Raw genomic sequence first — 15,252 nt, 5'->3', positions numbered from 1 at the left:
TCTGGGCCTGAATTGAGCAAGAGCATCATGGTGGAAGGCATGCAGAGGAAAGCTACTCAGTTCACAACTGTTGTGACCCAGAGCACAAGGAGCTGGGGATAAGATATATAATTAATTCCCAACGGCATGCCCCCAGTGACCTGTTTCCTCTAGCCACACCCCACCTGCCTACAGTTACTACCTGGTATGGTAGTCCTTTCAAACCAGTAATTCATCAAATGAATAATCCACTGATTAGGTTCCAGCTGTCATCATCAAATCATTTCACCTCCTTATGTTCCTTCATTGTCTGTCTCATGAGCTGGCAGGGGCGGGGGAGGCACCTCATATCCAAACCAGAACCCCCCACCTCTTTAAAATAGTTTTAATTAATTTTAATAAAACTCTTCTTCATACATTTTCTTCCCTCCCCATCCCATTGGTTGCCATGGAAACGATAGCCTGCAGCCCCTAGAGCAAAGGCCCTGCAGTGTGGGACTCCCTATGGTGGAGCCCCGCCCTTATGCTGCAGAGCAGTCTGTGCTGACTCAGCGGAGCACAGGCGCAGTGCTGCTGCTTTTCTCTCTTCAGTTTTGAATCAAAAAATAAACTGACAAGTGTTGTCTTAATTTTTCAAAGATGAGGATCGGAGTCTGTTTTTCACACACACACTAACTTTATTTTTCTTTCCCCCTTTGAAATTGTAGTTAGCCTTTTGTTATACCTACCAAAGAGAAGCAACTGTGATGAAAATAACAGGAAACCCTTTAGATTTGGGAAGCTGTGAAGGAGGAGAGAGAATGACAGGTTCTACAATACTCTGCTGTACAGGCAAAACAAACTTCTTGTTAATCCTGAGTCATGATTATGGAGACTGAGAGAACCTCCAGATGAAATTAGTCTTGTGGAAGGCACATTTATAGGCTGTCTTAAATTAAACTTTATAGTTGACTGTCATGGTCTCTGGAGAAAAAAAAATTAGTTCATTGAATAAGAATTATTCTATAGTTACAAAGATGGTGACCCACAAGAATCACCTGAACACTTTGTCACAAAGAGACTCACTGGCTCAGAATCTCAGTTGCCTGGAACAGCCATGATTTCTATCTTACAAGCTCCAGGGGTGATAAATAATGTGTGTGTGTGGTGTCACAAGGTTCATGACTGAGACCCCCATAACTGAAGACATAAGAGAAAAGTGTAACAAATTTACTTACGCAACATTTTATGTGACACAAGAGCCTACAGAAATGAAGACCCGGAGGTTGAAGGTGTAGTTCGTCGGAAAGCATGTGCTTATTTAGCACACCTGAAGCCCTGGGTTCAACCTCTAGCACCAAAAAAAAAAAAAAAAAAAAAAAAGAAATGAAATGAATGCCTAAAAACCCAAGGAAAACTGTATTTTTATAGACTATAATGCAGAAGTATGGTAGACCAAAGCATATGATCTGATGGTACTTCACTGAGGGAAACTTGGCACAAGCTGTTGGTTCAGATTTTTAAGGGCTTCCTGTTCACTTGTTCCCTGATGGTATAGGGTGAGATACCTGCCACAGGAAGGTATTCAGGGAGGAGAGGAGGGAAACGGAGTTTCCTTCATTTTATGGCCTGCTTTAGTGAAGAAATGAGAGGAATTCTAGTTTCTGTGGCCCACAACCCATATCCGGAGAGAGTGGATGATAGAAGGTCAGAAGAGACCTTTCTGCTTCTGAGATTTCAGTCTCCTTCAGCATAATTATCAGTAGGTCAAAGGGCCATATTTGGAGTCTTCTGAGCCTGCAATAAATCTAGGCCTGACAAATAATCAATGGGAATTAGACCCTAGAACCATGGCTTCAGCTCCCTTAAGAGAACCTCTTACCATTCAAGATTTACTGGTTTAAGAGAGAGCTGTGTGTGGTGAGCCATTTTGCTGCACTGCCTTGTGTGGGTGTTGGCTTAGTTCTTGGACAATAACTCAGTGCTTTGTGGTCGGCCAGTTCCGGAGCGAGCCGATATGATAATGTGCTGAGTGTTCTAAGAACCGGTAAAAACTGGTAAGAACCAGTTGACCTGTACTTCCTGGCTCTGGGCGCCAGTGCTGAATTCCTTGCCTTATTGGCTGCTGCTGTGTTGCTATGCGCTTTTGTCCAATCGCGTGAGACTTAGGCCACGGCTCTAGTATATTAGGGGTGGTCTTTTCGGGCTCAGGGTCCTTTCTCTCAACGAACCATAATGGAAGCTCCCAATAAAGCGTGCTAGAGAAGAATCCTGTTTGTTGTCGTCATTCCTGCCGGCGGGTAGACGCGACAAGTGGTGCCGAAACCCGGGAATTGTCATCTGTCGGCTACGAGGGGACCCCCGACATTTTGCGGGAGGATTCAGAACTTTACACGCGGAGCGGTGGCGCCGGTAAGTAATCCCCTGATCCGGTGGCTCTGGCTTAGTATAGTGCTCTATCATGGGTCAATATCAGTCTGTTTTCCTGAAACCACTAAAAAGGGGACAGGAGATTTTGATGGAGCATCAGGATAGTAGGTCAGAGTCAGAGGAATCTAAGCAAGAAAGACATGAAACAAAACAAAAAAGGGGATCTAATGCAAAGTTAAGTGAAAGTGCACTCAAGGAACAAAAGGATGTGACTCCAATATTAGGAGCACGCCCGAAACTTTATCCAGATTTATCTGCCTTCCGTAAATTAAAGACAGTTGATTCAGATGAGTCTGAATCGGAAGGCGAGTCAGAAGGCTTTACCCCAGAAGAAGAACAAAGCTTAGAGAAAATGGCGGCTGAATATGAGCATGGCCGCTATGATGCGGCAATGGCCGCCGCCCTTCTTCCTCCGAAGCCTCCGGCGTATTCTGTAGCTAAACAACTGTTGCCACGTAAAGGGTCTCCACCCACTGCTCCAGGCGGATCTTGTGGCTTCATAAAACGCAGTACTTGGAGGAAGCTGGAAGAGGAGGGTGCATATCCTGTTGGTGCATATCCTGTTTTTGAGGATGCACAGGGACAGAGATATTTTGAGCCCATTCCTTATAAATTAGTTAAAGACATAGCTGAATCTGTCAGGACTAATGGTGTTACAGCATCTTTTACAATTGCATTGCTTGAACGCTTACATCTTAGTGCTATGGCACCAATGGATTGGTATCATTTAGCAAAGGCCTGTCTCTCCATTGGACAATATCTTGATTTTAAGGCATTATACTTAGATGCCGCTACACAACAGGCTCATGCGAATGCAGCTGATGGTCAACAAGCCTGGGATGTGGAGATGCTGACCGGGACAGGTCAGTGGGCCGAAAATCAAAATGTTTATCCATTATTAGTATATCAACAGATTAATATTTTGGCCTTACGTGCCTGGAAGGCTCTCCCTAATAGAGGTGAAACAACGGGGAATCTTACAAAAATCATACAAGGCCCTACTGAGCCGTTTTCAGATTTTGTCGCCCGTATGCTTCAGGCAGCCCTCTCACAGGTCATCAATGGTCAACAGTCTGGTTCAGGAAATTCCTCTGACGGAGGGTGTGTCCCTGTTACCACCCTGCTTATGGTTAGTTATGTAACCGTTCCAACATATCAGGGGACACCAAATGCTACCAAAATGAGACCTGGGCCACGGTGCTCACCCGATTATTCCTTTCCGCCAGAGTTTACTCCTTGCCAGAGTCCTCTGGTTCCAGAAAAACTGGAAATTCTACTAAGACAAATTTGGCAGAATGGCCTATAATTATAATTGATATCAAAGACTGTTTCTTCTCTATTCCTTTATGCAAACAAGATTGTCAAAGGTTTGCATTTACTTTGCCTAATATTAACCATGAAAAACCTGATAAAAGGTATCAATGGAAGGTTTTGCCTCAGGGCATGGCAAATAGTCCCACTATGTGTCAACTTTTTGTGGGAACTGCCATACAACCTATCAGAGACAAATTTCCTAAACTGAGAATATGTCACTATATGGATGATATTTTGCTTGCAGCACCTAATGATGCTCTATTAGAGGAAGCTTTTGCCTCTATGATTAAATATTTGGAAGGAGCTGGCCTTCATGTAGCACCCGATAAAATCCAGCAAGGTGCTGTTGGACATTTTCTAGGAGCTACAATAGACTCCAAAGTTATTAGACCTCAAAAGATCACTATACGTACTGATCACCTGCAAACTCTTAATGATTTTCAGAAATTGCTTGGAGATATAAATTGGATAAGACCTTATTTAAAAATATCTACACATGAATTACAACCTCTTTTTGCCTTGTTAGAAGGTGATTCACAGCTTTCCTCTCCGCGAGAGCTGACGCCTGAGGCTCGAAAGGCTCTACACCTTGTTGAGCAAGCTCTTCGCTCTGCACAATTACTCCGAGCAGTGCCCAACCAGCACATTCAACTATTAGTTTTGCCATCAAAAAATGCTCCTACTGGAGTTTTGTGGCAGGATGGGCCACTGCTCTGGATTCATCATTCTTCTACTGCTCATAAGACTATAGCTCATTATCCAACCATGGTGGCTAGTATTGCTTTACAAGGAATCAAATTGTGTGTTACTCCTTTACGTTATAATATGACTGCTTCTGTGGAACAAAGTAACAGATTGTCTAGATTTTTACAGGGAAACTGGACTAAAGAAGGAGTACGGCTCACTCAAGAATTGCTGTCTCAGATTGCCAACTTGAATGGAACACGTGTGGAGCCTCTTTCTGTTGCAGACTTTGCCTCTTGGGCTTCTTCTATATTTTCCTACTTTAAAGAGTGGGTAGGAGTTGGGTTATTCGGTATTATGCTTCTTTTTGGCCTTGTCTTATGCCTTTGGATGATTTGTCGTATGCGACGCACGCAGCAAAGTGATAGGGTCAAGGTGGTTCAGGCACTCGCTGCATTGGAAGCTGGGGCCTCCCCACAAATTTGGCTAGCCAGCTTGGCAAAATCCTAAAACCCCTGTTTTGATGTGGATGGCCTTTGCACACCAAGTGACCTTGTTGTCATTGCACCTTGGAAGGCTTCCATGTCTTAGGAAGACAGCCTTTGCACTCTGAAGGGTAAATGTTGCCCATTGCACTCAGAAAGGTGACTTCCTTGTTTGGCCTTTGAATGCCACCCTTGATCGGAGGGGTCATCATGAGGACACTTCCTAGATCGGGTGAATTTTAAATGGTTCAAACAAAATATAAAAGGGGGAACTGTGGTGAGCCATTTTGCTGCACTGCCTTGTGTGGGTGTTGGCTTAGTTCTTGGACAATAACTCAGTGCTTTGTGGTCGGCCAGTTCTGGAGCGAGCCGATATGATAATGTGCTGAGTGTTCTAAGAACCGGTAAAAACTGGTAAGAACCAGTTGACCTGTACTTCCTGGCTCTGGGCGCCAGTGCTGAATTCCTTGCCTTATTGGCTGCTGCTGTGTTGCTATGCGCTTTTGTCCAATCGCGTGAGACTTAGGCCACGGCTCTAGTATATTAGGGGTGGTCTTTTCGGGCTCAGGGTCCTTTCTCTCAACGAACCATAATGGAAGCTCCCAATAAAGCGTGCTAGAGAAGAATCCTGTTTGTTGTCGTCATTCCTGCCGGCGGGTAGACGCGACAGCTGTGGGGTGCTGAGCAGGTCACAGCCCTGGAATTCAGCACACTTGACTTGACCTTGGCTGGATCAGCTTAACTTCCTGAGCATCAGTTATCTCGTCTGCAAAGTGGAGGCATTTGCAGAGGTGTGAGAAGATTTGACAACATAGTGGGCTGAGAATATCTAGCTGTGTAAGGAGGTATTATGGTACAATAAGGGCCATTGAACATAGCTTCTTAAACTGAAGAAAAATTTGAAGTCTTTTTTTTTCTTTAAAATGTTATAGGAGCCAGTTATGGTAGCACACACCTATAATCCTAGTGGCTTGGGAGGCTGAGGCAGGAAGTTCACAAGTTCAAAGCCAGCCTCAACAAAAGAAAGTCAGTGAGACCCTGTCTCTAAATAAAATATAGAATAGGGCTGGGGATATGGCTCATTGGTGTAATGCTCCTAAGTTCAATCCCAGGTACCAAAAAATAGATGTTATTGGATTATGTGTGTTGTATCAAAATGCATTCTATTGTCATGTATAACTAATTAGAACAAATAAAAAATCCTTTAAAAAATGTTATTGTAGGGGCTGGGCATGGTGGTGCATGCCTGTAATCCCAGCAGCTCAGGAAGCTGAGGAAGGAGGATCACAAGTTCAAAGCCAGCCTCAGCAATTTAGCAAGGCCCTAAGAAATTTAGTGAGACCCTATTTCAAAATAAAAAATAAAAAGGGCTGGGGATATGGTTCAGTGGTTAAGCCCCTCTGGCTTCAATCCCTGGTTACCCCCGCTACCCACTCCAAAAAAAAAAAAAAAAAAAAAAGTGTTATTGGAGGCGATGAGGATGTAGTTCAGATAGGCCCAGTAGGCCTGAGGTCTTTAGGATCCATCCCCAGCACCACACATACATATACACACAAAAAACAAACGAACAAAAACACATAAAAATGTGACATGATTTGATGGAAAAATCATTGAGCTACATACTAGGAGACTTAATTTCTGGCTATAAATTGCCTATATAACCTTACAAGAGATCTTCATTGTTCAGTCATTTCTTTATCTATAAAATAGAATTCATAAGTAGGTGTGGGACTGTAAGAAATTGTAACATTACATGATGTCTTAGTTCGTTTTGCCTGGATTAAAAGTCTCTGATTTCATGAGATCAGGAAAATATAGCAATCAATTTGAGGAGTGGAACTTATTTTAAACCTCTTCCAGCTATAAGTCTAAATAAAATAATAGGATAGCCCAAATTCTGAGGCCTGAAAGCATTAATAATACAAATTCAACTGAAGCATGTGTTACAGAGCATGTGGTATTTGTACTGTCTTGTTGTTCTTTGTGCTTTATGTTTCACTGAAAAATGAGAAATTGTAAGCCTTATTTGCATTTTGAGTCTCTTCATTTCAAGAGTCTATTTTAGTGTATTTATTTGTTTATTTTCAGAGGTGGCTGGGGATTGAAAACCTAGGGCTTTGCACATGCTAAGCATGCCTTTACCACTGAGCTGTATGCTCCAGCCCCTAATAGAGTGGATTTTTAAAGAAAATGTACACATAGTAATTTGTTTTCTAATAGCACTAATGGGCTTTATTAACTGTGAAATATAGAGAAGAAATTTCTTCTACCTTTAATTGAAGGAATGCATTGTCTTTGGGAAAAATATGTATTTTGTGATTCTAGGTCTCAGACAGGTTTTCTGTATCACTGGAAGGAGTTGGAACAGCATGGCCTAGCAATGAATGGACATCATTTATTTATGCTTTCAACAGTTTTAGACTGAACTTGATGTGTGCCTGGCACTGTTGTAGATGCACAAGACAGCTGTGAGGTAGACCCTCATGGAGTTTACATTCAAGGAGAGAAAAGTAGAAGGAAGTAAAAAATCTAGAAAGATACTTTCAGATAATACTGTGAAAACAAATGCAAAGAACTGGGTTTGCATCATTATTGTATCAATGACTACGTAGGGACTTTTGGCAAGTGATTCAACATCAGCCTTACATCCCACATCTGGCATGCAGATTGGATTGATCTTACCTGGTAAGATGGTTTTTAAAGGAAAGAATATTAATTGAAAGATATTGGCATAGTTTCTGCAACTTAACAAGTCCTCCATATATTGTTAGTAAAATTTCATAACTGTGCAAATATGCTCATCTTTAATGATCCAGGGTTTTTTTTTTTTTTCTGAGTTTCTATTCATTTAGCTTACCTCATTTCCTACAGAAGATGAGGGGAAAAAACCAATAAAATGAAGTTAAGGAAAGCCAAACAACTCATTTGTTAGCATTTAGGAAAATGACACTGGAACAAGCCAGATGCAGAATTGTGGAAATGTTAATGAGGCTTTGGTGTTGTGCAGCACAAGATATAGCTGACCAACAGATTGCAATTTGACCACAGTATCTAATATTCAGGCAGTTTGCAGACATCAGTTGGTTTTCCTGATGATTCACTGAAATGGATGGGTGTCTTCAACTACTGGCATTTTTCTCGTTGCTCTCATCTCTACGAATGAGAGTCCTATGTACACTTGTCCCTGCTGATAGATTTTGAGGTTCTAGAAAACAAATTTAGTTATTAGTCCCTGTGTTTCACAAGCCTGCCATGAATTTGAATTCAGCAAATAATCGTTCATTGAATACATGGGATCGTAATAGTATCATTAAAAACATTGACCAGAAAAATAAAGCTGGTGGTTTCAAAGTGAGGATAAATCTCTAACTCTATCCCTTGAAGAGATATAAATAAAGGTACCAAGTTTTTGAGGGTATTTTAATGACAGGCTTCCCCCCACCCCGGTTATGGTAAAATACACATTTAAAAATTTTCATTGTAACTGTATCTTTCAGTACTGTTGAGTTCATTCACATGGTGCAATCACCCCTGCCATCCAGCCCCAGAACTTTTTCATCTTCCCTAACTGAGCTACTGAAAGAGTTTTGATTCTACACTTGACTATCACATGGTTTTAAAGCTGCCTCTCTGGCTTACTTTTCTTGGGAAAGCACTCAATCCGGTGGTGTTTTCTTTGCACTTTTTGCAGAAGTGTGGGGGGACTCCTCAGCATGTGTCACTCAGAGAAGAGAACCTATGGGAGAATGGAGCTCACCCCTTCCTCCTGCTTCCCAAGGGGCTGTGTGGCTTTTTTCAAATCAACACGGGGGAAGCTTTATTCACTTTCATAAGTCTCAATTTTCCACAAGATAGACAAATTTAAGAAGAAGAGGGAGCTTTGTCATCGACTTAGGATGTTTAAAACCTCGACATAACTGAAGCATAGACACTAAATCATCATACCCAGCCACCGTGCATCTTTCTGCCTCCTCTAAGTCTTACTAATCCAGTTTTCATGTTTGCCAGTCTGACATGTCTCATTTTAATATCTCGTTTACTTACTGTCTCACTTAATATTTTGATATCTCATTTTAATCTGCACTTCTGAACTTACTAATAAATCTGAGCATTTCTTCACATATCTATGAAACTTTTGAGTATGAATGCTTTGGCCAGATTTCTGTTGAGTTTGCATCTTTTTAAGCTATATCTGTAGAACTTCCCTGCATATTAATTTTGTTGGTTTAAATTACTGAAAGTATCTTGCTGTGTTTTAGTTCCTATCTGTAAATTTAAATGCAAAAAGTACCTTTCTATACTGTTTTGTGAAAAGTTTCATTTTGAATCTTAAATAGGAGTAGGTAATCCAATGGTTTTCTGCATTTGTTGGTATAATCTTTGAACTTTCTCCTTTAGTTTACTAATATGGTAATTTTTCTTGAAAAAGTATCCCGATTTTTTAACTCTTTGAATTCCTGGGACACCATTCTTCACGTTATGTTCCAAAGTTAGATTACAAAAAAATTGATAATTGCTATTATGATTAATAGATTCTCTTTGCTGTTTTCTTTCTTCTTTTTTCTTTGTAATTCCTCTGTTCTTTTTCCAACTTCTTGGGTATAATGCTGAACTTATCATTTCTTATATTTTTCTTGTTTTGTGATGAATAATTCAAAATTGTGAATAGCCTTCTGTGTTGTGTATTGTCTCTCTCAAAGGTTTGATATCTAGAATTATTTTTTTTCAATTGTGAATACTGTATTTCTCAATTTCCTTCTTATATCTTGGACTTTTACTAATATTAATTTATTTCTAAACTTATCTTTTTTATTACTAACTTGTAGTGTTTGGGTTTTATTGTCCCATATTCCAAGAACAGAAATCTGTCTGATACTGATTCTTTGAGTTACTGAAATTTCTTTTATGGCCAAATAACACAGTCCATTTCTATAATTGTTCTTTGTGTGATTTTCCAAAATGCATTTTGTGTGTCTAAATTGTAGAATTCTTTTATCTGTTATCTTGAGCTTATTGTCTTATTAAAGTCTTCAGTATCTTTCTTAGAAAAATTTTCTACCTTATTATTTTCCGAAAGGGGTGTGTTAAAATGCTTGTCTCATGGTCTTTTCTTAGCTTTGGTATTATTCCTTAACCAGTTTGCCCTTTAAGTCCAATAAACAAAGCAGCCAAGTGTAAGTGCTCTGGGGAAATGGTCTTTAATCGAATCTCTCTCAAGGCCCCATCTCTACCCCAAAGCACTTGTGCACAACCCCTAAACTGCAGTATTATTTGTGGAAACAATCTATCGATTAACCTTTTTACCTTTCAGTCTTATTTCTTATCACCCACCACTAACCCAAAGAGATTTCAATTTTTAGCCCACCAGAGCTGCTTCCCTCCTCACTCCACCTGCTCATGTGCTTTTTCTCTTGCCGTCTCACCCACCAGGAGTCTTCTCGTGATCAAATTCTGAGTCTTCCAAGAAATCTTTTAAAGCCATATTAGTCTTTGAATTCTAAAAGCAATAATCACTACCACAATTGATGTAGTATTTATTCACTAACTTCATTCACTAATAAATTAATTTTTCTTGGTGCCCAGGAATTGTGGTAGTCAGACCTTTCATTTAAGTAATTGAGGTTGTTTAATATCTGTTGTGTTATTGGCGCTGTGCAAAGATCTTGAGGATAATGTAGATCTTTGTTCACTAAAGTTCCCAGCTAGCATCTTGTTCTTGGTAGCTGAAAAACAAAAATGTGTTGGGGTAATTTACCTCACTGTGAATACAACTTAATGTTTTTCCTATGTAGAGGACAGTTTTATGACATTACAAGTCCTTTGTTTTACTGTATTTTGCTACATGTTTTTTATTAACAAGCTGTCCTTGCAAGTTCTTTCTCTTCAAAATCCTTCTAAAGCAGACAGATATAATCTGTATCTTAAATAAGCAGCCTCTTATGCTAGTTCTTGTAATATAAATCTATGCATAGAATTGTTTTTACAGATTTAAGTTTATCTACTTGCTTATAAAACCATGTTTGTTAAGGTTGATAAAGTGATACAATGGAGGAGGCTGTCTTCCTTTCTCCTCTACCTTAAGACTAATTATTTGATTTAAGCTTTTAATTAGCAAGGTCCCCTCTTTAGAGGGTCACCATAATATAAGTGAAGCATTCGTCTGAACATGGAAAGTTCCAGGAAGGTTGGAATCTAGCAATTTGTTATGCAGCAGATGAGACTGTGGCTGCAAACCTCAGTATTTACGCAGTCTTGAGGCTCAGGGACACACCCAGCCTGAGCCGAGTAGCATGGGCCGCAAGACCTGCCTTAAGCAGGTCCTGTAGTGTGGCTTGTTGCACTGAACCAGCACAGGGGAGATGCAGCAGGCCAAATCCTAAAATGTAGGTAAGGAGAGAGAGGTAGCAGGGTAAGACACGAGATGAGAAAAAGGAACACTTGCCAACTGTGGACAGTTAAGTCCTTCAGCATGTACTTTATTTAATTTTCCCCAACATCCAGGAAACAAGTATTATCATACCCATTTTAGAGTCAGAGAAGTAAAGATAAAACATTATATAGATTTGTGGATACTGAGTAAGTGTGAGATTTGTGGATTGCGTTTAGATCCAACAGCAAAACCAACATCCCTAATTCCCTTGTTTTTGTTCACCTAACCCAATGTTATTTTGTACCCTTTGTATAAAGAATATATGTATTTTTTTAATTTTTATTGTTTTGTCATGATATATAATAGTGGGATTCATTATGCCAAGAATATATTTTAGAGTAAATATATTTTCAGTGTATTTTAGAATAAATTGTTGACTTTCTTTCCTGCTGGACCATGAATGCATGAAGTAGAAGCCATGACTGAGGAAGCATTGTGTCTTCAAGACCCAACATTTTACTTGCTTGCTCAGGAAATAGCCTTTGTTTCCCCCTTTTGGAGGCAATGAGGAGGCTAGAATCCCCAGTGTATTGACCATCTTAAATAAGAAATCCATCCATGGAAAGTCTAGGCCAGTATGAACCAGAACAACATGAGGATTTTATGGTTGAGCTGAACTTCTTAGGCCATGCTAACTGATTAGACAAAATACCCGAGGTAATCAGCTTATAAGGAGGAAATTTTTATCTTGGCTCAAAGCTTCAGAGGTTTCAGTCCATGGACACTTGGCCCCTTGCTTTAAGGCCTGTAGCAGCACAGTATATCATGATGGGAACACATAGTGGGGGTTTTGCTCACCTAATGGTGGCCAGGAAATAAAAGAGAGAGGCAGGGACTTGGGTCCCAATTTCCCCTTCCAGGGGCTGCCCCCGATGACCTAACTTCCACAAACAAGGCCCCACCTCTCAAAGATTCCACCACCTATAGGTAGTGCTACTAGTTGGGAACTGAGCCTTTAACCTCTGGGCCTCTGGGGGTCATTTCAGATCCAAACTAAGTACTACCCTTAATTTACTTCATTCTAAAAGAGTGACCCTTGGAGAGGAGTACATGAGGGAAATGCTGGTGTCTCCATAATAGTCAACTGCTCTATTTAATTTTTTAACTTACTTTTTTTCCCCCTTACAGAAAAAATCAGGCAAAGGTATGCAGACCTACCTGGAGAACTGCACATTATTGAACTTGAAAAGGATAAGAATGGGCTGGGACTCAGCCTTGCTGGCAATAAAGACAGGACACGGATGAGCATATTTGTAGTAGGAATTAACCCAGAAGGACCCGCTGCAATGGACGGACGAATGCGAATTGGAGATGAACTGTTAGAGGTGAGAGGCGTATGTGTTGAATTCTCTTTTGGTTACGTGGAGAGGTTCGGAAAATGAAGTGAAGGGGAAGAAGTTGACAAATTATATTTTCTTTAAATATTTAAAATGATTTTCCAAAACAAAAATAGAAAATACTGTTTCGAATACTATTTGCTGCTTAAGGAGGGACTAATCTCAGAAACTATTTTAAGACCCCTTAAGTAGAAATTTCATGGAAACATTAAAAGCACAGGACTGGGGCTGGGAGAATAGCTCAAGGGTAAAATCTTACTTAGCATGTGCAAGACCCAGTTATCTTTGGGGTTGGAATAAACCATAAACATAACTGTTTGTTACTTGGGGGGAAGTTTTTAGAGCCAACAGAAGCCCGTGAATTTGTCAGGATTAGTTAATGCCTGTCAGGTTGGTGATGTGGGTTAAGACCGTGAAGGTTCATTATGAATAGAACTCAAAGAAGCTAAGGAGAAGACTGATCTTCTGATATTACTCTTTAGATGATTTCATCAACAACCTGAAAAGATTATTCTTATTTTCTTAAAGTCAGGTCTTCTGTTCTGAGTTTCTCTTAGTTTGATATTCATTTGCTTGCTGGGTCACTCATTCTTTTGGCTACCAGTTTTTGATTGTCAGGACCAGACATAAAAAAGAAATGAATAGGGCTGAGATGTAGCTCAGCCTACTATGGGTTAAGTCCTCGGTTCATTCCCCAGCACCGCCAAAAAGAAAAAGACAAATACATCCAGTCCTTTCATTCAGATAGTTCAAGAGGTCTTTGCACTCCAGAATTTAAAATATAATAATAATAATAATAATAATAATAATAATAATAAAAGTTAACAGCCAATATACACTTACTACCAGACACAGGAATCTCTTCCACCACTGAAGTCACAAAGTATTAAATAATTGTGCTGGGATTCAATATCTGGCAGTTAGACTTTTTAGCTCTTTGTTAGCCATTCTGCTTTAAGCTCTCTTAGAAAAAATACCCCCGTATTTGGACATTTAGGAGAGGCTAGTCACAAGGACACTGAGTTTCAGACTGCTTACTTGAAATGAAGGATTTCCTCCCCAGATTCCAACTCAGAATTTACAGTACAACTCAGAGTAGAATTTACAGTAAATCCATAATTTGCCTAATCATATCTGGAGGGAAAGCTGGTCAGATGCAACTGTGAGACAGTCGGCCTCTCCTGTCAAATGTCAGCAGCTTCTCCCCACTTAAAATCTGTTTCTACAAAGACGTCACTTGTAGGATGGCTTTGCTGTTCCTGTTCTTTTGTAACATAGCATCATGAAGGAGACCCACACTAGTAGACACACTAACTAGAAGAATTATTTAATAAATAAGTCAAAGGTGATTTGTTCATTAGTGAATATAATTAGTATAATTATAGTTAATACAATTCATTGCTTCAAGTTTTTCCTTTGGCAACTTTTAAGAGAATTTCTTAGAGATGAGGCTAAACTGATAATAATGATAAAAGTGAGAGCTAATTTACTGAGTTATTGTTAACACTGTACCTATACATCCTACACATTTGTATTCAATGTTCTTTAGAGCCCTATGTGGTCAGTACTATTACTATTCCCATTTTATGGGTAAGTAATATGCCTAATATTATAGAACCAAGTGTCTTAAGTTTGAATAATAACCCAGAATTAACAGACCCCAAGACTTGTACTATAACCATTGACATGTACTGTGTTCCCTATGGTGTTCCGTTGACAAACATGTCATGTTTTAGTCTGTTTTCTGTTGCAAATAACACAATACCACAGACTGAGTTATAAAGAAATGAGATTTATTTGGACTCATGGTTCTGGTCCAAGGTTGAAGGGCCACATCTAGTAATAGCCTTGCTGGCAGAGTCCTGAGATGGCACAGCATTCTAGAAATGAAGCCAAGTTAGCTTTCATAGCAGACTCACTTTTTTTTTCTTTTGGTACTGGAGATTAAACTCGGGGGCACTCGATCACTGAGCCACATCCCAACCCTATTTTATATTTTATTTAGAGACAGGGTCTCGATGATTTGCTTAGAACTTCACTTCTGCTGAGATTGGCTTTGAACTCAAGATCCCCCTGCCTCAGCCTCCCAAGCTACTGGGATTACAGGCATGGGCCACCAGCCCCAGCCAGACACACTGTTAAGATAACCTATTCACCTACCAGTAGCATGAATGGATTAACCAGTGCATGAGGGCAGAGCCCTAATCACCCTTAAAGGTCTTATCTAATCCTATCTCCTAATATTGAGATTAAGTGTCAGCATGCGTTTTGGATAGGAGGAACCACAGTCAAACCATTGTGCTCCATTTGTTTAGATCCACGAAATTCCCAATGCATGATGTTCTAGTCTTTAGGGAATCATGTCTATTAAGCCTCTCTACTTGTTATTCATATCTAGACATAGACTTCCTGGCATGGTACATGGAAACACTCCAGAAGTGATAATTTGGAACATGAAGATTCTACCTTATTAAGACTCAAGATGGAATTTCCTGTAGAATCTAGACTAACAGGAGCACTGATGTTTTATCTCTCCATCTGGCATTTGATTAGATGATAACAAACAATACCTGCAGAGTAATGAGTATCTTACAGGCCAAGCGTAAAGATCAAC

At 39.9% G+C, this 15,252-nt stretch overlaps 1 protein-coding gene across 6 annotated transcripts in view; it reads left to right on the top strand.

The window, feature by feature from the left end:
• The window catches only part of PATJ (PATJ crumbs cell polarity complex component), a 346,985-nt gene that overhangs the window by 190,111 nt on the left and 141,622 nt on the right, over nucleotides 1–15,252 (top strand). For all 6 annotated transcript variants that reach the window (XM_081306348.1, XM_081306345.1, XM_081306347.1 and 3 more), the window contains one exon: nucleotides 12,430–12,626. In XM_081306348.1, the coding sequence (XP_081162474.1) occupies nucleotides 12,430–12,626 (197 nt within the window). The remainder of the gene's footprint in view (nucleotides 1–12,429; nucleotides 12,627–15,252) is intronic.

This window comes from Spermophilus citellus (assembly GCF_964194105.1).
Source record: "Spermophilus citellus genome assembly, chromosome: 9".
In the NCBI taxonomy this organism is placed as follows: domain Eukaryota; kingdom Metazoa; phylum Chordata; class Mammalia; order Rodentia; family Sciuridae; genus Spermophilus; species Spermophilus citellus.
Note: the sequence above shows the minus strand (reverse complement) of the source record. Positions and strands in the feature narration are given on the sequence as shown.